This window comes from Mustela nigripes, chromosome 4, assembly GCF_022355385.1.
Source record: "Mustela nigripes isolate SB6536 chromosome 4, MUSNIG.SB6536, whole genome shotgun sequence".
Classification (NCBI taxonomy): domain Eukaryota; kingdom Metazoa; phylum Chordata; class Mammalia; order Carnivora; family Mustelidae; genus Mustela; species Mustela nigripes.
Window position 1 is genome coordinate 135,287,540 of NC_081560.1, and position 25,289 is coordinate 135,312,828.

The window sequence follows — 25,289 nt, forward strand, 5'->3', positions numbered from 1 at the left end:
TTTTTTTTTTTTTTAAGATTTTATTTATTTATTTGAGAGAGAGACAGTGAGAGAGAACATGAGAGGCGAGAAGGTCAGAGGGAGAAGCAGACTCCCCATGGAGCTGGGAGCCCGATGCGGGACTCCATCCCGGGACTCCAGGACCGTGACCTGAGCCAAAGGCAGTTGCTCAACTAACTGAGCCACCAAGGCGCCCTTGCCATTGTTTAATTCTAGATTTTCTTATAGTCTTAGTGCTTGATTGTTATCTTTGTACAGACGTTTGAAATTCTTAGCAGGTCAAATCTATATCACTATATACCTTCAGTCTGTCTTGTTGGCACAGGAGCCTATCCTCATTCTTTTTTTTTTTTTTAAGATTTTATTTATTTATTTGACAGACAGAGATCACAAGGCGGCAGAGAAGCAGGCAGAGAGAGAGAGGAGGAAGCAGGCTCCCTGCTCAGCAGAGAGCCCGATGCGGGGCTCGATCCCCGGACCCTGAGATCATGACCTGAGCCGAAGGCAGAGGCTTTAACCCACTGAGCCACCCAGGCGCCCCGGAGCCTATCCTCATTCTAACTATTATAAAAAATAGTGTCTCCCGTGCCTTCGTAATTTTATGGATAGATCCAGTAGTTGATATGACATTTTTTCATTGATTTAAAATTCCACTTTATTTTCTACATGTAATTTTTGTTGACATTGCTCATTTACCCATCTAAATCTGAATCTAGATTTGCCTCCCCTCGTAGAAACCTCTCTTGGTCTTTGAATTCCTTCTTTCTATGCCCTAAAGCTGTGAAAACACTGTTATCTTTTGTCTCTTGAGAAATCATAACAGTAATTTTGTTTTTCAGGACAGTCTTCTCTGTCCACCAGTTTTGTTTTAAGCTGGTTTTGTTTTTAAGATTTTATTTATTTGAGAGAGTGAGAAAGAGCATGAACAGGGGGAGGAGTAGAGGGACAAACAGACTCCCCGCCGAACTTGGGGGCCCAACTCAGGGGCTTCATCCCAGGACCCTGGGGTTATGACCTGAGCCGATGTCAGATACTCAGCTGACTGAGCCACCCAGGTGACCCTCTCTCCACCAATTTTTAGACACATGGTAATGAGTTGCTCTAAATCCCCCTAGACCAAAGGTTATATAGAATATCCTAGGTGATTGCTCTCGATCCTGGCCTAACCTTCCTTAAGAGCATCCCATGGGGAATTTCAATAGGTTCTCTCATCTGGACCAGATTCTCCGAAAATAAGTTTAATATGTACTTTTCAGAGCTACTCCTAAATAGGCTGTTGCGGCAGAATGATTTATAACCAGAGGTAAAAGAATTCTGTCATAGATTTGCTTGGAAATCTTTTCCTAATGATCATCAGACTGATCTATCTTCTTTCTTTACCCTGTCTCTGAAAGTGCTAGCCCAGTGATCAGCCAGGTCCTTAACTGTCAAAGAAAATTCTAGGTCCTCATAGCCTTTCTTCAGCAGCTCAAACTATTGGTTACACTTCGCTCTTGTGAGAAGTTCATGTGTTGCTAGGCTTCTGTAACATTGCTTTCCCCCATCCCTTCTCAGCGCTTCAGTCAGCCGATCTGTAATCTGTCCTCTTGGGTGAGCTTATTCATGACCCTACCTCAAGCAGTCACCAGCTTGCTATTCACTGTGAAATCCTACTGCTTGCTTGCTTGAAAATAGCAATCGAGGGAACAAGGAAGAGACCAAGTGTAATGCTTGGAAGTGAGGGTCCAGGAAATACTGGCCCTTGAGCTACATCTTGTCCACACAGCATGCGTCATGTTAATTACAGAGATCCCAGAAATAGAATCAACTATGTATAATAATTTAATAAAGGAGGTTTTATAAATCACAGATGACATCTGGTATCAGTACAGTTAGCAGAATTCTTCCTCAAATAATATTCTTGCCTCTTAGAGCTTGCTTTCCAGAATCTTAGCATTGCCTTTGTACTGTTTTCTGTCTAGTGGCAAACTCCTGTAGTCCTTTAAGAGGAGTCTCCTCCGTGAAGCCTTCCCACTCTAAACAGAAAGACTCAGCCCTACTTTGCAGAACTTAATTCATACAGACCCCTTACAGATGTCTTCTATTATCCCCCTAACAGTATTACAATATAAAAATGCATTGCTAATATTATCTCCATTAGTTGAAATGATGCTGTACATTCAATTTTACATTTGAATTGTTTCACTTACAGTCTTACTTAATTGGCTTCCCAGATGATTACAATTTGTAGCATATCATAATTTAACAAAATGATATCTTGCTCACCTGACAGTATTTTGGACTTGCTACTAATTGTTTATCTAAATTCACGAATATTTTTTTAAGATTTTATTTATTTATTCAACAGAGATCACAAGTAGGCAGAGAGGCAGGCAGAGAGGGGGGGGGGCGGAATCAGGTTCCCTGCTGAGCAGAGAGCCAGATGTGGGCTTGATCCCAGGACCCTGGGATCATGATCTGAGCAAAATGAGAGGCTTTAATCCACTGAGCCACCCAGGAACCCCTAAATTCACAAACTTTTTAGCTTAGTTTACTTCAAGTGTCATCTAAAACTTAATAAACAATGAATATTCATTGACCCATAGATTGACTTTAACTCAAAATAGAGATCTTTTATTTTGCAAAAATGCGTCCATTGTTAATTCATCGATTTATGGTGAACTACTCTTTGCCCTTCTTCCTTGTTGTCTGACAGTGGCCTGTTTTTTAAACCACCCGGGTTTAGTACTTTCCATCCAGAGATCTGCTGGTGGCTTATCTCTTGACCTATGACCCCACACATCCAGTAGCTCTGTTTTGAAACTTGTCTTCCATTTCTACAGGTCACCAGCACTTGAATCCCAAGCTTGTACTGAGAATAAAATATACAATATGAAACTTGGGCCAGCACCATAGAAATATTGTTAAATAAATAAATTCAGACGTACTAAAAAAAAAAAATGCAGGAATTACGTAGACTTTCTGCATGCTCTTCCCTGACATTTCCCAAATGCAGCTTTTTACCAAATTAGCTTTTCTTTATTTATCACACTCCTTCCTTCTTTCTCCTTTGTTCCTCCCTCTTCTTTTTTTTTTCCTTTACACATTAATAGTAATTTGTAAACATGATGCCTTTACCCCTAAATACATTGGTGTGTGTTTTCATAAAACAATGACATTTAGGCTCAGTTGGGGGAGCATGAAACTCTTGATCTCTGGGTCATGACTTGAAACCTTACATTGGGCATAGAAATTATTTTTTTTTATTTAATTAAAAAGAATGCAGTCTTTTAAAAAAGGGCTAGGACATTGCCTTATAACCACAAAACAATTACGAAACTTTTACAAAGCTACGGGACTATTATTGATGCTATTATAATATTATTGTCTAATCTTTAGGTCTTGTAACTAAATAATTTCCTTTATGGAAAAAGAGAACATTTGGTCTTGTATCTATATTCAATTCAGGATCACTTGTTTACATTTAGTTGTTACATACCACATTTCTTAAAATTAAAACTGTACAATAAATTGTCATGAAATACCTAAGTGACTTAAAGACTTACTCAGGAAACAGGCTTGAGATGGTCAATCATGTTTTCTTTTTCCCTTTAATTATTGAGGTATAATTAAAGTAAAATGAAATAAACACATAGAGGGGCACCTGAGTGGTTCAATGGATTGAGCATTAGACTCTTGGTTTTGGCTAAGGTCATGGTCTCAGAGTTGTGGGATGATGCCCCCTTTTGCCCTTCCAGGATAAGTGGGAATCAGCTTGGGATTCTCTCTCTCCTTCTCCCTCTCTTTCTACCTTTTCTTCTCATGTGCTCTGTGTGCACATGTATAAACACACACACACACACACACACACACACACACTCACTCACTCTCACTCTCTCCCAAATAAATAAATCTTTTTGAAAAAATAAACACATAGGAGGCACCTGGGTGGCTCAGTTGGTTAAGCATCTTCCTTCAGCTCCGGTCATGATCCCCAGGTCCTGGGATAAAGTCCTGCATGGGACTCCCTGCTCAGTGGGGAGCCTGCTTCTCCCTCTCCCTCTGCTGCTTCCCCTGCTTGTATTTCCAATCTCTCTCTCTCTCTCTCTGTGTGTGTGTCAAATTAATGGATAAAATCTTAAGAAAAAAAAAGTCAGAGAAAACTAAGAGTGGGAGAAAATATTTGCTAATCATATGTCTAATAAAGAGCTTGTAGGGGCTCCTGGCTGGTTCAGTCAGTGAAACATGTGACTCTTGATCTTGCTGTTGAGAGATCAAGCCCATGTTGGGTGTATAGATTACATGAAAGTTAAAAAAAAAAAAAAATCTTAAGAAAAAAAAAATAGGAGCTTGTATGACGACTTTTTAAAAAATCTCCTGGGGTGCCTGGGTGGCTCAGTCTGTTAAGTGTCTGACCTTGGCTCAGGTCCTGATCCCAGGGTCCTGGGATCAATCCCTTAAGTCAGGCTTCCTGCTCAGTCTGGAGTCTACCTCTCCTTTCCCTCTGTCGTACGTGCTGCTTGTGCTCTCTGCCTCGCTCTCTATGTCAAATAAATAAATAAAGTCTTAAAAAAAAAAAAAGAAAACCTCATATCTCAATAATAAATGGACAGTCTGAACTACAAATAAACAATGTGTTTGAATAGTCCTTTTTCAGAGAAGATATACAGATGACCAATAAGCACATAGAAATATACTCAACATTGTTACTCATCAGAGAAATGGGAATCACACTCAAAATGAGATGCCTCTTTACACTACACTACACTACAATTTATAACTGTCTATTATAAATAAAGGACATACAATAACAAGTGTTGAGGAGGGCCTTGAGAGATGGGAACCTTTTGTACATTCCTAATATGATTGTCAAATAGTCGTTCCAGTTTGGAAAACGATCTGATGGTTACTTAAAAGAATAAGCATAGTTACTATATAACCAAGCAATTCCACTCCTGGGTATGTACCCAAGAAAAACGAAAACATCTATCTACAGAATAACTTGTTATATGAATGTTCTTAGCAGCGACAGTCATAATTGCAAATTGTCGAAACAGTATAGATGGCAATCAGCCAATTAATGAATAAGTATAAATGCCATATCCATGCAATGGAATGTTACTTTGCAGCAAGAAGAAATGAAGTACTGATAAGGGCTACAAATTTGAATGAAACATATGCAAAGTAGAAGAAGCCAGACACAAAAGTCCACAAGTTAAGAAAATTCCATTTATATAAAATATCCCAAACTTGTAAAATCCATAGAAATAGAAAATTGTTATGGGCTGAGCAAAGGGGGAATTTGTGATGTGATGTGATTTATTTATTTATTTATTTGTCAGAGAGAGAGGGAGAGAGAGCGAGCACAGGCAGACAGAATGGCAGTCAGAGGCAGAGGGAGAAGCAGGTTCCCTGCCGAGCAAGGAGCCGGATGTGGGACTCATCCCAGGACGCTGGGATCATGACCTGAGCCGAAGGCAGCTGCTTAACCAACTGAGCCACCCAGGTGTCCCTGTGATGTGATTTCTAAGGATGGTGGAGAGGATGAAAATGTTCTAAATTATATAGTGAGTCATCTCTGAGTATACATTGAATTCCATAATTTATTTACTGATTTATTTTTATTTCTTTATTTGTCTTTAGAGATAGAGTGAGCACCCGAGGAGGGTGGTGGGCAGAGGCAGAGGAGTGGGAGAGATAATTCTAAGTAGGCTCCACACCCAGTGCAGAGCCCAGCTGGGGGCCAAGGCAGGCTCAGTCTTAGGAACCTGAGATCATGACCTAGGTCAAAATCAAGAGTCGGGACATTTATTTATTTATTTATTTTTAAGAGTTTATTTATTTATTTATTTGACAGAGAGATAGAAGGAGATCACAAGTAAGCAGAATGGCAGGTAGAAGGAGAGAGAGAAGCAGGCTTTCTCCTGAGCAGAGAGCCTGATGCGGGGTATGATCCCAGGACCCTGGAATCATGACCTGAGCCAAAGGCAGCTGCTTAACCAACTGAGCTACCCAGGGGTCCCTGAATTCATACTTCTAAAGGATATATACATTATATTTCAGTTGCTCTGATAACAAATGGTATATTTTAAGATATTTTTCATTCCAACATAATCAATTTGCTATATGTTTTTAGTTAACACAATTACCAAATGAATGTATTATGTTGCGTAAGATATAACAATTTCATAATATGTAATGGAGATTATACAAATAGATATTTTTAAGTAATAGAAGAGTAGTCATAGGTATTACTCACCGAAGTTTGTATGCAACATTTACCATCTACAGTGACTGCCATGTGACCACAAATTCAACAGTTTACAGATTAATATACCCTCCAGTTATGAGATGTGATTCTGAAGAAAAGTTTTAAAATTTGGGACATTTGTATCATTTAAAATCTTTTTTTTGAAATGAGAGTTTTCATCTTATTACTAGTGTAACTTACACCTTTTGAAATGTTCATAAAATGCACCCACATTAGGCTTTTGTGGTTTTTAACCATCTGTTCAACAAATATTTGATGAGCTGAGTTCTGGGCTCAGGAGCCAGGTATGCAGAAATAAAGCAAAAAGATATAAAATAGTGTGAGCACCGTTGTGTGACCAACATCTGATATTATTAGCAGTTCAGAAGCATTCTTTTCCCCCTGACCTGCTACACCCTAAAAGTAACCACTCTCCTGTCTTCTGATACTATGGGTTAATCTTGCCTGACTTTATATAAATAGTCTTAAAGTAATTATTCTTTTGTCTTGTCTTCTTTCATCAAGCATTAGAATTGTAAGCTTAATTCATGCTGTGTGTCGTAGCTCATTCTCACTCTTATTCTGTTATCATAAGCAGTTAAAATGTATGGATTTATTTTTCTGGTGATTGACATTTGAGATAATTATGAATATTGTTGTCACCTTTGGGAAAGAGAAGAATACATATTTTTGTATGATGTATACCTAGAAGTGGAATTGCCGGATTACGGGGGAGGGCAGGTGTGCATCTGCATAGCTTTGGTTGATAGGAACACACAGCTTTCCAAAGTGCTTATTATCTCTTCGTACATTCCCGTGAGTCAGGTAGAAGTGATCCCAGTTGCTCCACATTCTTATGAGTGCTCCACTTTTTCCTTGTCATTTTAGACATTCTTTGTGGTGTGTAGAGTTCTGCCTCTTTTTGTTTTTTTAAAGACCTCTTTCATCTTTTTTTAATATAAAATGTACAGTCCCGTAGTGTTTTATATGTTCACATTGCTGTGAAATAGAACCCCAGAACTTCTTAATCTTGCAAATCTGAAACTTTATACCCATTAAATAACTCTCCATTTCCCCATCACCACAGCCACTGGTAACCACCATTCTACTTTTATGTTTTATGAATTTGACTACTTTTGAGTAGTTCTGTAACTAGAATCATACAGATTTTCCCTTTTTTGTGTGTGACTGGCTTACTTCACGTAACATTTTCTCTTTATGGTTGACCCATGTTGTAGGATGTAACAGGATTTCCTTCCTTTTTAAGTGTGAGTAATATTCCATTATACATATATGCCACATTTTGTTTATCCATTCATCTGTCAATGGAAATTTGAGTTATTTCAAGCTCTTGGCTACTGTGAATAGTGCTGCTACGAACATTCATGCACAAATCCCTGACTGAGCCCTTGCTTCCAACTCTTTTGGATGTATACTCAGAAGTGGAATTGTTGGATCACATGGGAGTTCTGTTTTTCATTTTTTGAGGAACTTCCAAACTGTTTTCTATAGCAGTTGCACCATTTTAGAATCCCACCAGCATATGTAGTGCTTGAAAATTTTTTTACTTTGTTACATGACTAGAAATGTGGAACATATTTCACATGTTCATCATCTGTTTGATATTCTCTTGTGTTGAGCCTATTTGATTTTTTTTTTTTTTTTTTGGCCAGTTTTCCTTTGTGTTTTATTACTCACTTGCAGAAATTTATTTATGTATTTTGGGTAAAAATATATTTTAGTTTTAAGTAATCTCTTCAACTAACATGAGGCTCAAACTTCTACCCGAGACGAAGAGTCTCATCTCTACCAACTGAGCCAGTTAGTTACCCCTATAATCCAACTTCTTAACTTTTTCCTATTTAATTATTAAATATGATAATTTATTCTAAAATGGTTTTACCTGCCTCAAGGTCATGAAGATGTTTCTTTCCCAAAACTTACTGTTTTAACTTTCATGTTTAGATCAACAATATAACTCAAGCTACTTATGTGAAGTAGGGGTGACCATTCATATTTTTCCCATATGGATATCTACCTAGTATCATTCATTGAAAAGACTACTTTTATTGCAATGTCAACTTTGTCATAAGTCTGATGGCTATATATATGCATCTCCTGCACTCTTTATTCTATTGATCTGTTTTTCTATCATTGCACCAATACTATACTATAATTACTATAGCTTTACAATAGATAGTGACGATCTCATAAATTACTTTGCCTTTGTTCATTTTCTTGGCTTTTCATCTTCATTTCCATATACACTAGGGCACAAGTTTGTCAACTTCCACCCACAGCAAAATAAACTTTGATAGGATTTTGATTGGGCTTATGTCAAATCTAAGAATCCATTTGGGGAAAGTTGACATGATAATAGTGTCTATTCCATGAACATGGTACTTCTCTCCATTTATTTAGGTCATCTTTAATTTCTTTTAATGTTTTTATAGTTTTCATAGGTCTTACACAGGTTTAACACTTGTCTTCCTCCATTTAGACTGCTATGAGAAAATACCAGACTGAATGGCTTCTATACAACAGAAATTTATTTCTCACAGTTCTGGATTTTGGAAGTCTCAGATCAGGGTGCCAGCATGGTTGGGTGAGGGCCCTCTTCTCTTTGTGTTTTCACATGTTTAAAGGCATTAGGGAGTTCTGTGGTGTCTATTTGATCTGAACACTAACCTCAGTAATGAGAGCTTCCCCCTTATGACTTAATTATCTCCCAAAGGCCCTACTTCCTAATACCATCACAATTGGGATTCAGGATTTATTATATCGATTTTGGGTGGTCACAAATATTCATACCAAGGCAATACCCAAGGTGCTTATCGAACCTTGATCTGAATTTAGAGACCCATTATGCTAATTCTCTGACATTCACTAAAGGATATCTGGAAAATCTGGGGAAAGCACAGATAACCTAATAAACAGCATTTCAGCATTTCCTGTACAAAAACCCAATCAATGTAACTTTGTTCTTTGTTCATTAACTTGTAAAGTATCTAGAAAAATTTTGTATGGTACAATATATATCATTTTATATTTGAGCTTATTTGAAAGCAAATGTATTCTTATTTGGCTGTAAAAGGACATATAAATATAGAAAAAAATTTTAATATAAATAATTGTGTTTAGGGGGAAGGTCCTAAAGCCAACTCTACTCAAGGGATGCCTTGGTAGCAATGATTGTTAACCATCTGGAGTGACAGAAGAAAGTGATATTGGGTAACTAACATCTTAAGAAGTTTCATCTCAAGTTTATGTAATATTATTATAGCAACAAAAATGGAATCTTAATTATGCTGTTGGTTGCTCCATTTTGGTCATAGGGGTGGGCACCTTTATCATTTACTGATTATGTACTGATTAATGTGGTCAGTATCTTTGCTCTGTAAATTTGTGATCCGTGGAGGGAGTTTTAACCAGAATTGGTTGGTTTTATGTCTTGTCAACATTTTTATGTAATTCTTTTTGTACACACTGGGACCACCGGGCAATATTAAGTACTTTTGAGGCCTTTTTAGCACCCCGTGGGTATGATGTGGTGTAAGATAAATCAATCACTATTCAAAATTAATTGTTGTATTTTGCATTTACCATGTCAACTGAACCACCTTAATCTTATGATAATACGGGTATGTTAAATCCTTGTGGTAGCATGGGAAAAAATCACAGAAATTGCAGGAACATTGCTCTGTATATTAATTATTCTGTATAATAAAGCCATTCACCCAAGGCAAAGATCCATAACTTTGTGCAAATTCTAAATTTCAGGCTGAAGTTGATTTTTTAAATTGGGAGTCCTTGGTTATGTGCATGTAGCTAGATTTGTCCCATTGTGGCATTTGTGGAAGAGCAGAACAGTTAGGCTCTTTTCTAGGAGATCCTGTGTTGTCTATTTTGCATTACTGTATCAACAGTGAAATAAAACACAAACAGCTTTGTTCTACTTTTACAAATAACTACCATACCACAGACTTCTGTTCTGCCTGTTGTTTGTTTAGTCAAGTAAGCTGGGATACTCGGATGAGTTGTGTGGACGCAGCTAGTCAGAAAACTGAATGTCCTAGAGGCTTCAACCCTTTCAGAAATAGTTGTGTTAAAGACCTAAAATGCAATGACACAGAGCTTTCAAAACAATACCTATTGCACTGAACTGTAGGTTTCTTGTTTTCTATAAATAAATGCGTTCTGCTTTTCCAGGTTTTAAGAAGAGGCAGCGATGAAGAGAAAGTTCTTTGCTTGGTCCGGCAACGTACGGGCCATCACTGTCCAACAGCTGTGATGGTGGTTCTCATTATGGTATGGGACGGCATTCCTCTGCCCATGGCCGACAGATTGTACACGGAGCTTACGGAAAACCTAAAGTCATACAATGGTCATCCCACAGACAGAAGATGCACGCTCAATGAAAAGTAATCAGATCTGTTTTGTACTGCTTTCCCATTCAGACCTCTGTCATACAATATAAAATTGTTCATGAACTACTGGGTTGCCTGGATGGCTCAGTCGGTTAAGCCACTGCCTTTGGTTCAGGTCATGATCCCAGGTCCTGGAATCCCAGAGTCCCACATCTGGCTCCGTGCTTGGCAGGGAGCCTGCTTCTCCGCCTCTGCCTGCCTGCCATTCTGCCTGCTTGTGCGCTCGCTTCCTTTCTCTCTCTCTCTCACTCTCTCTCTCTCTCTGACAAATAAATAAACAAATAAATAAATAAATAAAATCTTTTCAAAAAATATTCATTAACTACCAAATATGCATATTGCAGAATTTCAGGCATTCTGAAACTGAAGAACGAGCATATATTTTTAAAAGCGAGACTTGGTTGCATAGTGAGTTGAAACCATCGTAGGGTGGGTCTATCTATCTGTCTATCTATCTATGTACTTGTAATCTCTACACCCAGCATGAGACTCAAGCTCAACAGCCCCACACCAGACCCTGAGATCAAGAGTCACAGGGCTCCTCTGACTGAGCCAACCAGGTACCCTTAGAGAGTATTCTTTTTCTGCTTCCCTCTTTGATGCCTGATCCCACTCACCCAGTGTCTGGAAGAGAGGAATTTTTCCAGAAATGAAAAGCTCCTCCATTGAGAATTGTACCATATTCCCAGCAATGTAAGAACATATGTTTTCCTACCACCTTGCTGTCAAACTTCAGGTTTTGCCTTTTTAGTAGGTGGTAAGTGCCATTTTTCATGTTAGGAATGAGTGGTTAAGATTGCCTTTCTAAATGGGGGTACTTATAGCTCAGTTGTCTGTTAATTGTTCTAGCCCTTGTTTCTAAAGGATTGCTGCTGCTTTTATGTATTGGAGCTCTTCACATTTTGCTGTATAATATCTAAACATTTTTGCCAGTTTGATATTTGTCTTTCTACTTCTGCTATGTTATTTTTTTTTTTAAGATTTTATTTATTTATTTGACAGAGAGAGAGATCACAAGTAGGCAGTAGGCAGTGAGGCAGGCAGAGAGAGAGAGGAGGAAGCAGGCTTCCCGCTGAGCAGAGAGCCTGATGCGGGGCTCAATCCCAGGACCCTGGGATCATGACCTGAGCCGAAGGCAGAGGCTTAACCCACTGAGCCACCCAGGCACCCCTGCTATGTTATCTTTTGCAGAAGTTTTCCATTTTTATTATTTTTTATTTTTTAAGTAATCTCCACACCCATGGGGCTCAGACTTATGACCCTGGGATCATGACCCTCATGAGCCGGAGGCAGAGGCTTTAACCTATTGAGCGACCAGGTGCCCCTCCAATGACATTTTTAATGAGATTTCATTAAATTAACTTACTATGATATTGAATCTTCCTATCCCATAACATGGTTTTTCTTTCCATTTGTTCAAGTTTGCTTTTGTGTCCTTCAGGATTGTTTTGTGGTGTTTTCTTCATACATGTCTCTTTTTTTAAAAGAAATCTCATTATACTGGGGTGCCTGGCTGGCTCAGTTGGTGGAGTGTGCAACTCTTGATCTTGGGTTCTGAGTTCAAGCCACGTGGTCAATGTAGAGATTACTGAAAACATAAAAATCTTTTTGGGTGCCTGGGTTGCACAGTAGGTTAAGCGTCCGACTCTTCCAGGTCAAGTCATGAGATCAAGCCCTGCATTGGGCTCCACACGGAACATGGACACTGCTTGAGATTCTCTCCTCCCTCTAACCCTTCCCCTGCTTATGCTTGCTATCTGTGTGTGTCTCTCTCCCTTTCTAAAATAAATTAATAGATAAATAAATAAAATCTTTGCCAGAAAAATTAAAAATCTTTAAAAACAGAAATATCATTATATATATAAAATATAAACATAATATATATTGCCCCCTCTCTGATCACCACACAATTAATTTGTATACCTTTAAGAGAATTCCTTTATTGCTTATATCATGATTTCATTACACTCCCCTTATCTTTACAATGCTAGTAATATACAAGCTATTTTTAATGTCTGCTAGTTCTTTTGTATGTAGATTCAGTTATAATAACTCTTGTATGAAGACTCTGCTTTGAAGGGTATATATATATATATATATATAGTCTTGTTTAATCTTCCCAAGAATCCAACAACATGAGTTTTATTCTATTTCACTCAATGTAGATCTAGCATACCTATTTATTTATTTATTTATTTGACAGAGAGAGAGAGAGAGAAAGATACAAGTAGGCAGAAAGGCAGGCGGGGGTGGGGGAAGCAGGCTCCCTGCTGAGCAGAGAACCAAATGTGGGGCTTGATCCCAGGACCCTGAGACCATGACCTGAGCCGAAGGCAGAGGCTTAACCCACTGAGCCACCCAGGCACCCCCATACCTTTTTAATTTTTAAGTAATCTCTATACCCAATGTGGGGTTCAGTCTCATGACCCCAAAATAAAGTCTTAGGCTCTACTGACTGAACCCGTCAGGGATGCCTCCAGCATATCTTTGTTTTTGTTTTTGTTTTTAAAGATTCTTGCAAGGGTTCCAGACTGGTTCCTCAATGAGTAGAGCATGTGACTACTGATCTCAGGGTTGTGAGTTCAAGTCCCATACTGGGTGTGGAGTCTAGTTAAGAAATAAATAAAATAAATAAATATTCTTACTGATAGAATATATGCAAGAATCCTTCAGTGAACACTTTTATACCTCTCATAGATCTCATCATTACTAAGTTTATAACATTTGCATTTATATACAAAGCCATACATACAACACAAACATATATATTACTGTCGATTTTTAAAAGTTTTTTCACTCTGGATTGTTAGGTGGTTGCAAGCTTTATGCCTTTTTCCTGTAAATAATACTTCAGATGGTATATTCTAAGAATGAGGACATTCACTTACATAACACCAGTCAAATTATCAAAATAACAAAATTCGTTAAAATGCTATTATCTAATGTATCTGAATATTATGTACTTTACAGGGGCACCTGGTGGCTTAGTCAGTTAAATGTCTGCCTTCTGCTCAGGTCATGATCCTAGGGTCCTGGGACCAAGCCCTGCGTTGGTCTCCCTGCTCAGCGGGGAGTCTGCTTCTCTCCCAATGCACTCCCCCTGCTTGGATGGTCTCTTGATTCTTATCTCTTGCCTGGTCTTTCTTGGCACTGATTTTTTTTTTTTAAGGTGTTTTAAGGTGTTTTTATTTATTTGAGAGAGCATGGGGAGGGGCACAAGGAGAGAACCTCAACTCCCCACTGAGTGCTGAGATCTCGACCCAGCAGAAATCAAGAGTCAGATGCTTAACTAACTGAGCCACCCAGGCTCCTGGGCTTTGACATGCATTTCCTTTTTTGAAGGCCTAATTTTACGGACCATTGCTCAGTATTCGTTTGTCTGATTGTTTCTTTCTAATTAAATTCAACTGAGGAATTACTGGTAGACTGCATTTTATCCATAATATTAAGACCTATTTTTAGTTCATTTGTCCTATGATTAGTGATGTTGACTATTTCAGATATTCGGCAAAAGCACTTTTACTTCTCACAATCCTGTACATTTCTTATGTATTTCATTGTTTGAATAACTATCAGCTATTATTTAAACTACATTTTTCTTCCCATGTATCATTTTATTTTATTTTAAACTTTTTTTTTTTAAAGATTTTATTTATTTGACAGAGAGATCACAAGTAGGCAGAGAGGCAGGCAGAGAGAGAGGGGGAAGCAGGCTCCCTGCTGAGCAGAGAGCCCGCTACAGGGTTCCATCCCAGGACCCTGAGATCATGACTGAGCTGAAGGCAGAGGCTTAACCCACTGAGCCATCCAGGCGCCCCAGCCCATGTATCATTTTAATGACATATATGTATTATTTATTTTTCTTTTCATAGTCAGTGTTATCTTAGTATTAGGTATTTTCTTGACTTCTTTTTTTTTTTAAGATTTTATTCATCCATTTGACAGAGAGATCGCAAGTAGGCAGAGAGGCAAGCAGAGAGAGAGGGGGAAGCAGGCTCCCTGCTGAGCAGAGAGCCCGATGTGGGGCTCGATCCCAGGACCCTGAGATCATGACCTGAGCTGAAGGCAGAGGCTTAACCCACTGAGCCACCCCGGTGCCCCTATTTCCTTGAATTTTACAATTAAAAAATACTACTAGTTTTGATCTCAAAATTTCTATATACTTTTCATTTACTGATTTTTTTAACTGTCTTTTTTTCCTTGTTTTTAATCATTCCATTAAGTATCATATTCATACTATTAAAAGTTTCAAGTATTATGCAGTTGAAAACCACAAGAGTGTATGTCACTTCCTAGATTTCGTATCTTTGCATGAATATTTTAATCATTGTCATTCTTACTATTGGGTACATGTTAGGGCCTCAGAAATGCCCCCAATGTGCTAAAATAACCAAGTTACTGAATGAAACAAGCTTTCAGTTCCATTTTTTCCTTTTGTAATCTTTTTTTTTAAAGATATTATTTATTTATTTGATAGAGATTGCAACTAGTCAGAGAGGCAGGCAGAGAGAGAGGAGGAAGTAGGCTCCCTGCTGAGCAGAGAGCTCGACATGGGGCTTGATCCCAGGACCCTGGGATCATCACCTGAGTCGAAGGCAGAGGCTTTAACCCACTGAGCCACCCAGGCACCCCTCATTTTCATTTCTAATAGGGACACACATCCAGAATATAAAATGCAGACACTTTGGGGCACCAAAGTGGGTGGCTCAGTTGGTTAAGCAGCTGACTCTTCTTTTCATTTTCAGCTCGGATTAGATCAAGCCCTGGGTCAGGCTCTGCAGTGAGCGTGGAGCCTATTTTAAGATTCTCTCATTGCTTTTTTTTTTTTTTTAAGATTCTCTCTTAATAAGATGAAGTAAAACGCAGACTGTTTATTTCCTCTCAGGCATATCCAAGTCAAAGAGGGCTGTGTGTATTTCTGTATAGTTTATTGCTGTTTCTTTGGATTTACAATCTTGAATGAACATTTTAGTCAAATACTTGCTTATAACAAGGGCAGTTGGCTTTGTGTTGCTGACACTACTTACGATAAAATAAGTAATAAAATAGATACATTAAAATCAGTTCATTGGTCATCTATACTTCTAAAATTACAGGAATCGTAAATGTTCTGTCTGAGGTATTGGCCTCGCTTTGTCAGTTCATCCCCTTGCAATTCTCATCCTACAGTCGTACCTGTACATGTCAAGGAATTGATCCAGAGACCTGTGGAGCTTCATTCTCTTTCGGCTGTTCATGGAGTATGTATTTCAATGGATGTAAATTTGGTAGAAGCCCAAGCCCTAGAAGATTTAGAATTGATCCAAGCTCTCCCTTACACGTAAGTGTCCTGTTTTCACTTTGCAATTACACAATGAATTTATAAGTACATCCCTTAAAATATTTTCTAAATAGTAAAACAATGAAATATTTTAAAATAGTGTAAAAAACCCAAGACTCTCTATATAAGTAAATAGTTTAAAATTCTCAATAAATTAGGTAAAGCCTTTAACTACCAACCCAAATTCCAACTGTCCCTGGTTCCCTCCTCCTCTCCCCTAACCCCCAAGAAAGTCATTGTTAAAAGAACCTAGAATTTTATACCCAGCCAAAGTAGGAAAAATAAATAAAGCCATTTGCCAACATTTCAAAGACTCAGAAAGTTTACTACCCACAGAACTACTATGAAAGAATTACTAAAGGACGTAATCCAGAAAGAAGATATATGAAACCGGAACCAATCTGTCCGGGACACGAGGCCATGGTGAGCAAAGAAATTAGTCAACCTTACTGTTAAGTTTAAATAAGTTGAGTACTTACATTTTTTTAATTAAAATAACAACCGATAAGTATAATTCCATACTCTTATCAACTCAAGGGTGGGTAGGCACTGGGAGGGGGTGGGGCACCTATAGGAACTAAGTGTGGTAATGTTTTATTCTTTGTTTGGAGTGGGGAGAATTTAGATACTAAGATCAGTGTTTTTCAAACTTTGAGCTGTGACCAAGAAAAAAAATATTTTATATTACAAACTGCTGTACAATAGGTATATGCAAGCAAATAGTTCAAATAAAATATCAGAAGATAATACTTCATCTTCTATGCAAGAGAAGACATTAAAATATTTAAAAATTAATATCCATTCTAGTTATTGCTGAGGTTCATTATGATTCACTATAATATTTTTTATAAAATTTCATTTGTCTTTTTTTAAATGTTAGTTGTTACCTACTAAACTGATTTCTTGGCCCATGAATGAGTCATGACCCACAGCTTGGAAAACACTGCTCTAAGTGTCATCAGAAAAACATATATTTGAAAGTGTATTTTTAAGATTTTTTTAGATTAATAGAAATAGAATTTTTACATTTTGAAGTAGTTGTGGGGGAAAAATCTTTAAAAAGAAGACAATCTGAGAAGATTTTTAAAAATCGTTAGACTGCAAGATAAATAGGGAACACAAATAAAACAGGAATGAATCTAACTATTCCTATAATACAATGAATATAACATCTCTCAAGAAACTCAGAATTAATAATGATCCCTTTACAGAGATAATCAGAATTATTTAGCATGTTCTTAAGTTCTCATCTACTATAATTAAGCAAGGAAATGATTCCAGAAAGAACTATCATTTGCTGATCAAGGGCCTTGGAAGAAATCTATTAAGTATGTTAGGGGCGCCTGACTGTCTCAGTCAGTAGATTGTGTGACTCTTGATCTCGGGGCCGTGAGTTCAAGCCCCACATTGGGCGTGGAGCTTACATTTAAAAAAAAAAAAAGGAAAGTATGTGAGACCTTTAGGAAGAAGACTTTAAAAATTTAGTAGCGGACATATAAAACACCTAATCATGGAAAGGTGCTACTATGTTCAACCATAATAACGCCTAATAATGTGATGTCCTTCTCCCTTAAAATTAAAATTAATCAGTTTCCTTTCCATATATTATATGATAAAACTACCAGTATATAAATATATTAGTAATATTGATGTGACTGTTAAATTTTTATCCTACAACAGAATGTTACATAATTACTAAGTATTCAGTTTTTGTTGATGATCATTTTAAATATTGAATAACATCTATATAGTGTTTATAACATAATAAAAAGAAGAATTTCTCATTACAGAAACTGACAGAAGGCCAGAATGAAACTCAGAGCAGGCAAGGGAGAGTAAGGTGAAAACATTGGCCTTGTATGGGAGGTCAAACATTTTGGAAGATCATTGAAGGGTTTTAATGAAAGTGATACAATTATACTTGTCTTTGAAAGAAATCTCTGGTTGCTCTTTGAATAATGGTTTGGAGGTAGTGGAAAGGGTGCTTAGCAAGATGAGCTAGCTTTAAGAATAGTTGAGTGAAGGGATAATTGTGACTTGGAATATGATTGTGACAGAGTGTGAGCAGTGGTTAGTCTGGACCGGTTTTAATTACTAGATGGTAGTGACATTGCTCAAGGTAAGGTACATGGAAATAGATCCCAGTTTCTATAGGTTCGTTTTGGAGCCACTAGATGAGAGATTTCTATAAAATCCAAGTGGGAATGTCAGGTCAGTAATAATAATCTGGGGACACCTGGGTGGCTCAGTAGGTAGAGTGCTGGACTCTTAGTTTTGGCTCAGGTCCTGATCTCATGGGTCTGGAAACTGAAACCCATGTTGGGCTCCACAATCAGTGGGGAGTCTGCTGGAAAGTCTCTCTTCTGCCTCTTCCCCCCACCACCCATTCACGTTCTATATCTCTCTCAAATAAGTAAGTCTTAAACAAGAAAAAAGAGAAGAATCTAATACTTGTTTGATTTGTGGTCCAGATGTGGATATATGACAGTCCTAGGCATCAGGTATAGGAGGAGAAAAGCAGAGGAATGTACGCTTGAGCCCCAGTAGGTTGATACCTGATAAGAAGAAACCTCTATATCTGACACACACATTTGTTCTAATGAAAAATTAAAAAATCAAAATTTTTACATTGTTTAATGAGACTTAAATTTGTAAGATGATACCAGTGCTCAGCTATACAAACTTTATTTTTTTCTATGTGTCTACTGTATTTTAACATTTCTGTACTGTAAATGAGGTATTTCATGATGACCAATTACTCAGTCTGACTTCTGATACCAGATGGTTCATAATCTCCTAGCAGTGAAACACAATTACCTCCTCACCAAAATATTTCAGGTATTAGAAATTATAATCAAGGGGCGCCTGGGTGGCTCAGTGGGTTAAAGCCTCTGCCTTCGGCTCAGGTCATGATCCCAGGGTCCTGGGATCGAGCCCCACGTGGGGCTCTCTGCTCAGCAGGGAGCCTGCTTCCCTCTCTCTGTCTCTGCCTGCCTCTCTGCCTACTTGTGGCCTCTGTCTGTCAGATAAATAAATAATCTTTTTTTTTTTTAAAGGAGAAAAGAAAACATAATCAAAATCTTTTCAGTAGGTACTTAAATCAAAATTGTAAGTTTTCCTCAAATAAATGAAATAATTAATGGGTGAGTGTAGCCAGGAAGTGTTTCTTAACTATATGTAACTGTATTAAGCAAATACGTAAGACAGATAAAAGGATCCCAGTAATCTGTATATAGACCTGATATACATAAATTTCTTTTTCAATGCAAGCATCAACCTAAATTATTAAGAAACCAAAAGGGTTATCACTGATCCTTTACAGTTGCCCAAATTGGGGTTTGTTACGTGCACTCAAGGATTAACTTCCTATGTCTACACTGTGTGTGGCTTTGGTTTTATTAATAATCTGATGCATATTAGAAGTGAACTCATCCACATCAAGGTCTTACTTATGTTCTTGACATCCACTAAATCTCAAATAAAGCAGAAGTGTGGAACATTGTTAAGTCTCTTCTTCATCCTTACTCTCAATTCCCCTTCGATAGTCTTCCTTTAGATGTGACTGATCATTTCTCAGTTTGATTTAGGATATAGTCCTCTCTCAAAAATTATCACAGAGGTCTTTCAACTATTGTTTCCGAAGCCTACCTTATCTGCTGCATATGTTATACTATCTTCAATGATTTTTTTTTTTTAAGATTTTATTTATCTAGTTCAGAGAAGGAAACAGCATGAGCAGGGTAGGGGAGAGTATCAAACTTTCTTAGCTCTAAGATTGCATCCCAACTTGGGGCTCAAACTCACAACCTTGAGATCATGACCTAACCTGAAACTTCAGTGACATTTTGAATAGAGACATTTGTCATGCCTGTTCCCCTTGGGAAAAAAGGTCTTACATGTTTCTACTGTCAATAGCAATCCAGACTCTTTTTCATGGTGTCCCACTGTGTCTTCCTCAGTTTGTGGCCATTATAATGTGAAAGAGAAGCCATTAGTTTTAGACAACCAGTTGCCCACTTACCGATATTCGAAGCTGTCAGCACAGGACCTTATTCGTAGTATGCACCTAATGTTTGTTGTTATAGAAACTTTGGTTATACAGACTTGTTGCACTGTGTCAACATCTCCTCTTGCCACTAGGAACCCTGTCTTGATTTACTCCAGGTGCCAGTACAACTGAATAAATACAACGTGGGGTGGTGGGTTCTTCTCTTTAGCAACATGAGCACTTTTCCTCTAATACCATTTAGATTTCTAACTACTTATAACATAGAACTTGAATTTCAAAAACTAAATTAAAGCATAACAATGACCAGTAATTCAGGTTTTTTAAGAAACAACCCATGTGATTTTCTGTGATAGCTCTTTTACTAGGGTAAGTATGAGTCTTACGTCAACTGCACATCGGCAATGATTGATGATTCGTTTTCATACCTAAGACTCATGTCATTATGAAACAACTTTCATGGACTGTCTTTTCCTGTAGGAGAAAAACCTTGAAGATAATTTACAGAGTTTGGCTACACGATTAGCTCCAATTTATAAGCAGTATGCTCCTGTTGCTTATCAAAACCAGGTATGTTTGGGGACCGTGTATGCAGTGCTCTTAAATGTGGTTGAAATTTCTATATAAGCCATATAGGAAATGGCTTCATAGGAAAGCTTCAGATTTGAACTTGAGTGTATATCTATTTTTACAGAACAGCTTAAAAATGATCCAGCCTGGATGTGTCTGGCTGGCTAGTGGGTAGAGCATGTGATGTGACTCTTGACCTCAGAGTCATGACTTGGAGGCCAATGTTGGGTGTCGATATTACTTTAAAAATATTTTTTTTAAGAATAAAAAAGTTATCTAGCCTGTTTTTAAAAGACTTCCTGTTATGAAAATTGAATTAAAACTGCAGAGTAACAGAATTGATTAATTCTAGAAATATAATTTCTAAAACAGGAATGCATGATTGGTTCAGTGCAAGAAAATCAGTGTAGTATACTAACTACATTAATAGAACAGATGACAAAAACCACATGTTCTCCCTAGAGATAGAACACATTTAACAAAACCCAACACCTTCATGATAAAAGTAGTTAACAAAATAGCAATAGAAAGGAATTGCCTTGGCCTAAAAAAGGGTATCTACAAAAACCCACGGATAATATCGTAATTACAAAAAAAAGGACTAAAAACTTTTTTGCTTAATATCTGGAACAAGATAGAATCTACTCGCCATTTCTTTTAACATTTTGCAAGAGATTCTGTTAAAAACAAGTTGAAGAGGGGTGTCTGAGGGGCTCAGTCATTGAGCATCTGCCTTTGGCTCAGGTCATGATCCCTGCAGGATCCCACATAACAATGCAGGATCAAGCCTCACATGGGGCTCCCTGCCCTGCAGGAAGCCTGCTTCTCCCTCTTTCACTCCCCCTGCTTGTATTTCCCTCCTGCCCCCTCTCTGTCAAATAAATAAATAAGAACAAGTTGAACAAATTCAGAGTCAAAAAGGAGATAAAATGATCTCTACTAGCCAATGGTACGATCCTATGTGTGGAAACTACTGAGGGATACACATACACACACACTCACTATTACTGCTAATAAATGAGTTTAGCAGGGTTTCAGGATATAAGATCAATATGCAAAGTCATTGTTTTTTCTATATACTAGTGCTAGGCCATCCAAAAATAAAAATAAGGAAAAACTAGGTTGTCAAAATTTCTAAATTTCTGTGCTTCAAAGGACATCATCAAGAAAATAAATGAGGGGTGTGGGAAATGAGGAGATGATGGTTGGGGGTACAATCTCCCAGCCATAAGATAAATAATATTTGGGCATCTGTCGCACAGTGTGGGGACTATGATTTACAGTACCATATCATAAACTTAGAAATTTTTAAGAGATCTTAAGTGTTACCATGACATACACAACATAATCCTTACTTTGTAAACGGATTGAAATATTACCTAACCTCATTGTGGCAGTCGTTTTGGAAGACATATTTGTATGCAGTCATCACAAGTAGAAAATTAGTGTTAATGATCTGTTCATTTTAGACATAACCAGAAATCTAGATTTCTTAGATCTTTATTTCTGTTATCATGAATAACATGCTCTCTGTTAATTGCTAACCTTTGGTTTTAAAGAGAGTTATAAATTCAGTTTCTATATTGACTCATGAACATATGTATATAAGTTTACCTACTTTTCATAGACATTGAAACATCACATGTGCTTCATGCACTATAGTAGTCTCTTTTCCTCCTGGAATAATTTAGGCTTACTCTGCTCACATATGCATCTCTAACGGGTGCTGTAGTCAGCCTGCCATCAGTCACAGCCAGTCATTGTCATTTTAATTTTTTTTTTTTTTTTTTTTTTTTAGATTTTATTTATTTGTCAGAGAGAGGGAGAGAGAGCGAGCACAGGCAGACAGAATGGCAGGCAGGGGCAGAGGGAGAAGCAGGCTCCCTGCCGAGCAAGGAGCCCGATGTGGGACTCGATCCCAGGACGCTGGGATCATGACCTGAGCCGAAGGCAGCTGCTTAACCAACTGAGCCACCCAGGCGTCCCAGTCATTGTCATTTTACCTGATGTCCTTCCATACTCTTCCTCCTGAATGTTACTGAACTGCCCATCTATTTTATCACACTACAGTCAAAAATCTCTGACTTAAAACATAGAATTAGTTTAGATACATGGTCAGGAAGTGATTTTTATTCTTTACGAAATGTGATTCTTTCTGGCTGTTAAAACTGCGTCATACATTTCTCTCTTTAGGTAGAATACGAACATGTGGCCCGAGAATGTCGTCTTGGTAGCAAAGAAGGGCGTCCTTTCTCTGGAGTCACCGCTTGCCTCGACTTCTGTGCCCATCCTCATAGGGACATTCACAACATGAATAATGGAAGCACTGTGGTATGTACCTGGGTGGCTTTTGATCCTAGAAGGTCCATAGCTGTGTGCTTAGGCTGAGCTCCTGAAATAGGATGATTGTTAAAAATCCTGTTTTATGTTCTGCGCCACATACTGTGTAATATCAATGCTATTAAGTTATTGTCGATATACTTGCACAAAGTTACAGAACTGGCCTTAGATATTTTGTTGAAAGTCTTGGATCATTGTGGTGTGGTTGCTAGGAGGCAGGAGTACAATTCTGTGCCATTAAACTGTGTAGGTAGGAAGTTAAACAACTTACAGTTTTTTGTTTTTGTTTTTGTTTTAAAGATTTTATTTATTTATTTGACAGACAGAGATCACAAGTAGGCAGAGAGGCAGGCAGAGAGAGAGAGAGAGAGGGGGAAGCAGGCTTCCTGCGGAGCAGAGAGCCCGATGCGGGGCTCGATCCCAGGACCCTGAGATCATGACCCGAGCCGAAGGCAGCAGCCCAAACCACTGAGCCACCCAGGCGCCCCACTTACAGTTTTTTGTTTTTGTTTTTTGCCTTCTGTGCACTTCAGGGTTGTTGTGAAGGAACTATGCCAAACATAACATCTTTTTTGTGTGTGTTTGTTCTTAGTGCCAGTATATATGTGTAAAGTTACGTTAATATGCCAGCATTGTCAGAAATATTTGCATTGAGCTGTGCAGAGTTAGGCTTACAGACATGAAAAGAATTAAATGTCCATAGCATGAAGTCAATCAAGAGATGTTTCAGTTAGTTGAAAGATACTGGGGACAATCATGCAATAGTCCTTTTGTAAGTGGAATGGATTTGCTTCCAGTCCTTTGTTGTCTGGCCAATAAAGTCTAGGAATGATAGATTAAGGAGCACCCCCCCCCCCTTTTTTTTTTTCATTTTTCTTAATCTTTCTTCTCCACTCTTCTTGATTGTAGTGTTTGACCCATCAGTGTTATTTTCAAATGCTGAAATATTATAATCTGTCCGGGTGAATCTTTGCCAGAGCGTGGTTCATTGTCATTGCTTGGCTAGTACATTTTACCTGATTTGTTTCCTTACAGACTATCTGTGCTCAGGCTGAATTAGGTTCAGAATCAAACTAAATTTTGGTTCCACTGCTCTCGTGCTTCTCCTTGTGCATTACTCTGCTGTCTCTTCTCCACTGCTCTCCTTTATGCCGGGAGGCTCGTTCCCAGAACCTGACAGAACTCCAAATTTCCCCATCTCGGAAACCCTGAATTCTTCAAATGAGGCTGCAGTTCCCTTTTCACCCTCCCTGCTGCCTCCGTCCTTCTCATTATGCTCCTCATATCTACTCCTTGTCACCTTCTTAGGCCCCCTGCGAACAAATAAACTGATTAAAATAAACATTTATTGGTGGAAGAGTCTACTTTTTAACACAGTTACTTTAAATTACTGATAATACCCAAGGTAATTCAGTATTTCAAGTCTCGCTGGTAAACGTGATTATAAATATTGAGAAAATATCGTGATTTTTAAAACTTTATCTTACTTTCCCGTCTATATTCATCAAGTCTATTGACCTTACAATCAGGCAGTTTTATTTCTTCTAGCATCGTAGAAAGAGCCTTTAGCTCTAGGAGAAATGTTTTTAATAAAAATAATGAAACCATTGGATATATATATATATTTTTTTTTAAGATTTTATTTATTTATTTGACAGAGAGAGATCACAAGTGGGCAGAGAGGCAGGCAGAGAGAGGAGGAAGCAGGCTCCCTGCAGAGCAGAAAGCCCGATGCGGGACTCGATCCCAGGACCCTGGGATCATGACCTGAGCTGAAGGCAGAGGCTTAACCCACTGAGCCACCCAGGCACCCCACCATTGGATATATTTTTGTTGGCTCTTGAATTACCCTTGAAAATTAATTACCACTAAGATACTAATCTGTGAAAAAAAATGTGAATATTAGGTATCAAGTCAGGAATTTTCTGTATGTAGTTCTGTAGTTTAATTCTCTATAATGAATAAAAATAACTTTTAAAGTCAGGAGGACTGAGGTAGGTTATATTTCAAGACCGAATTTTCCTCAGATATCTCATTCACATGCAAAAGAAAGGTGGGTAACTTACTGGCACGTTCCTAGCCAGAATAGAAGCAACATGAAGCAGAAAGAGAAAATTTATCAAAATGAAATGTTCAATTTTTTAAAACTATTCAAATTTTTAAAAATAAGTAATTTTTAAAAAGAATAAAAAATCAAATTTAAAAATAAAGCTATTAGAATATAAGTCCTGCTGGAGAGAAAAATCTCTTGTGCTCCTTTTATTTCATTAATATCTCTTCCATTCATTTAGTGAAGAGAAAAATCACCCTGACATGGGGGGAAATGCAGGGAAAAAAAATCTATATAATCTATAGATAAATTCCACTTATAAGCAGAAGTGAAGAAATCCTAAAGGA

The 25,289-nt window shown here is 37.9% G+C and overlaps 1 protein-coding gene across 6 annotated transcripts in view; it reads left to right on the forward strand.

Moving 5' to 3' along the window:
• The window catches only part of TET1 (tet methylcytosine dioxygenase 1), a 129,161-nt gene that overhangs the window by 94,145 nt on the left and 9,727 nt on the right, over nucleotides 1-25,289 (forward strand). For 4 of the 6 annotated variants that reach the window (XM_059397560.1, XM_059397564.1, XM_059397561.1 and 1 more), the window contains 5 exons: nucleotides 10,439-10,650; nucleotides 15,826-15,976; nucleotides 16,313-16,399; nucleotides 20,463-20,552; nucleotides 22,746-22,883. In XM_059397560.1, the coding sequence (XP_059253543.1) occupies nucleotides 10,439-10,650; nucleotides 15,826-15,976; nucleotides 16,313-16,399; nucleotides 20,463-20,552; nucleotides 22,746-22,883 (678 nt within the window). The remainder of the gene's footprint in view (nucleotides 1-10,438; nucleotides 10,651-15,825; nucleotides 15,977-16,312; nucleotides 16,400-20,462; nucleotides 20,553-22,745; nucleotides 22,884-25,289) is intronic. The other 2 variants (XM_059397562.1, XM_059397566.1) reach the window with 1 other exon arrangement.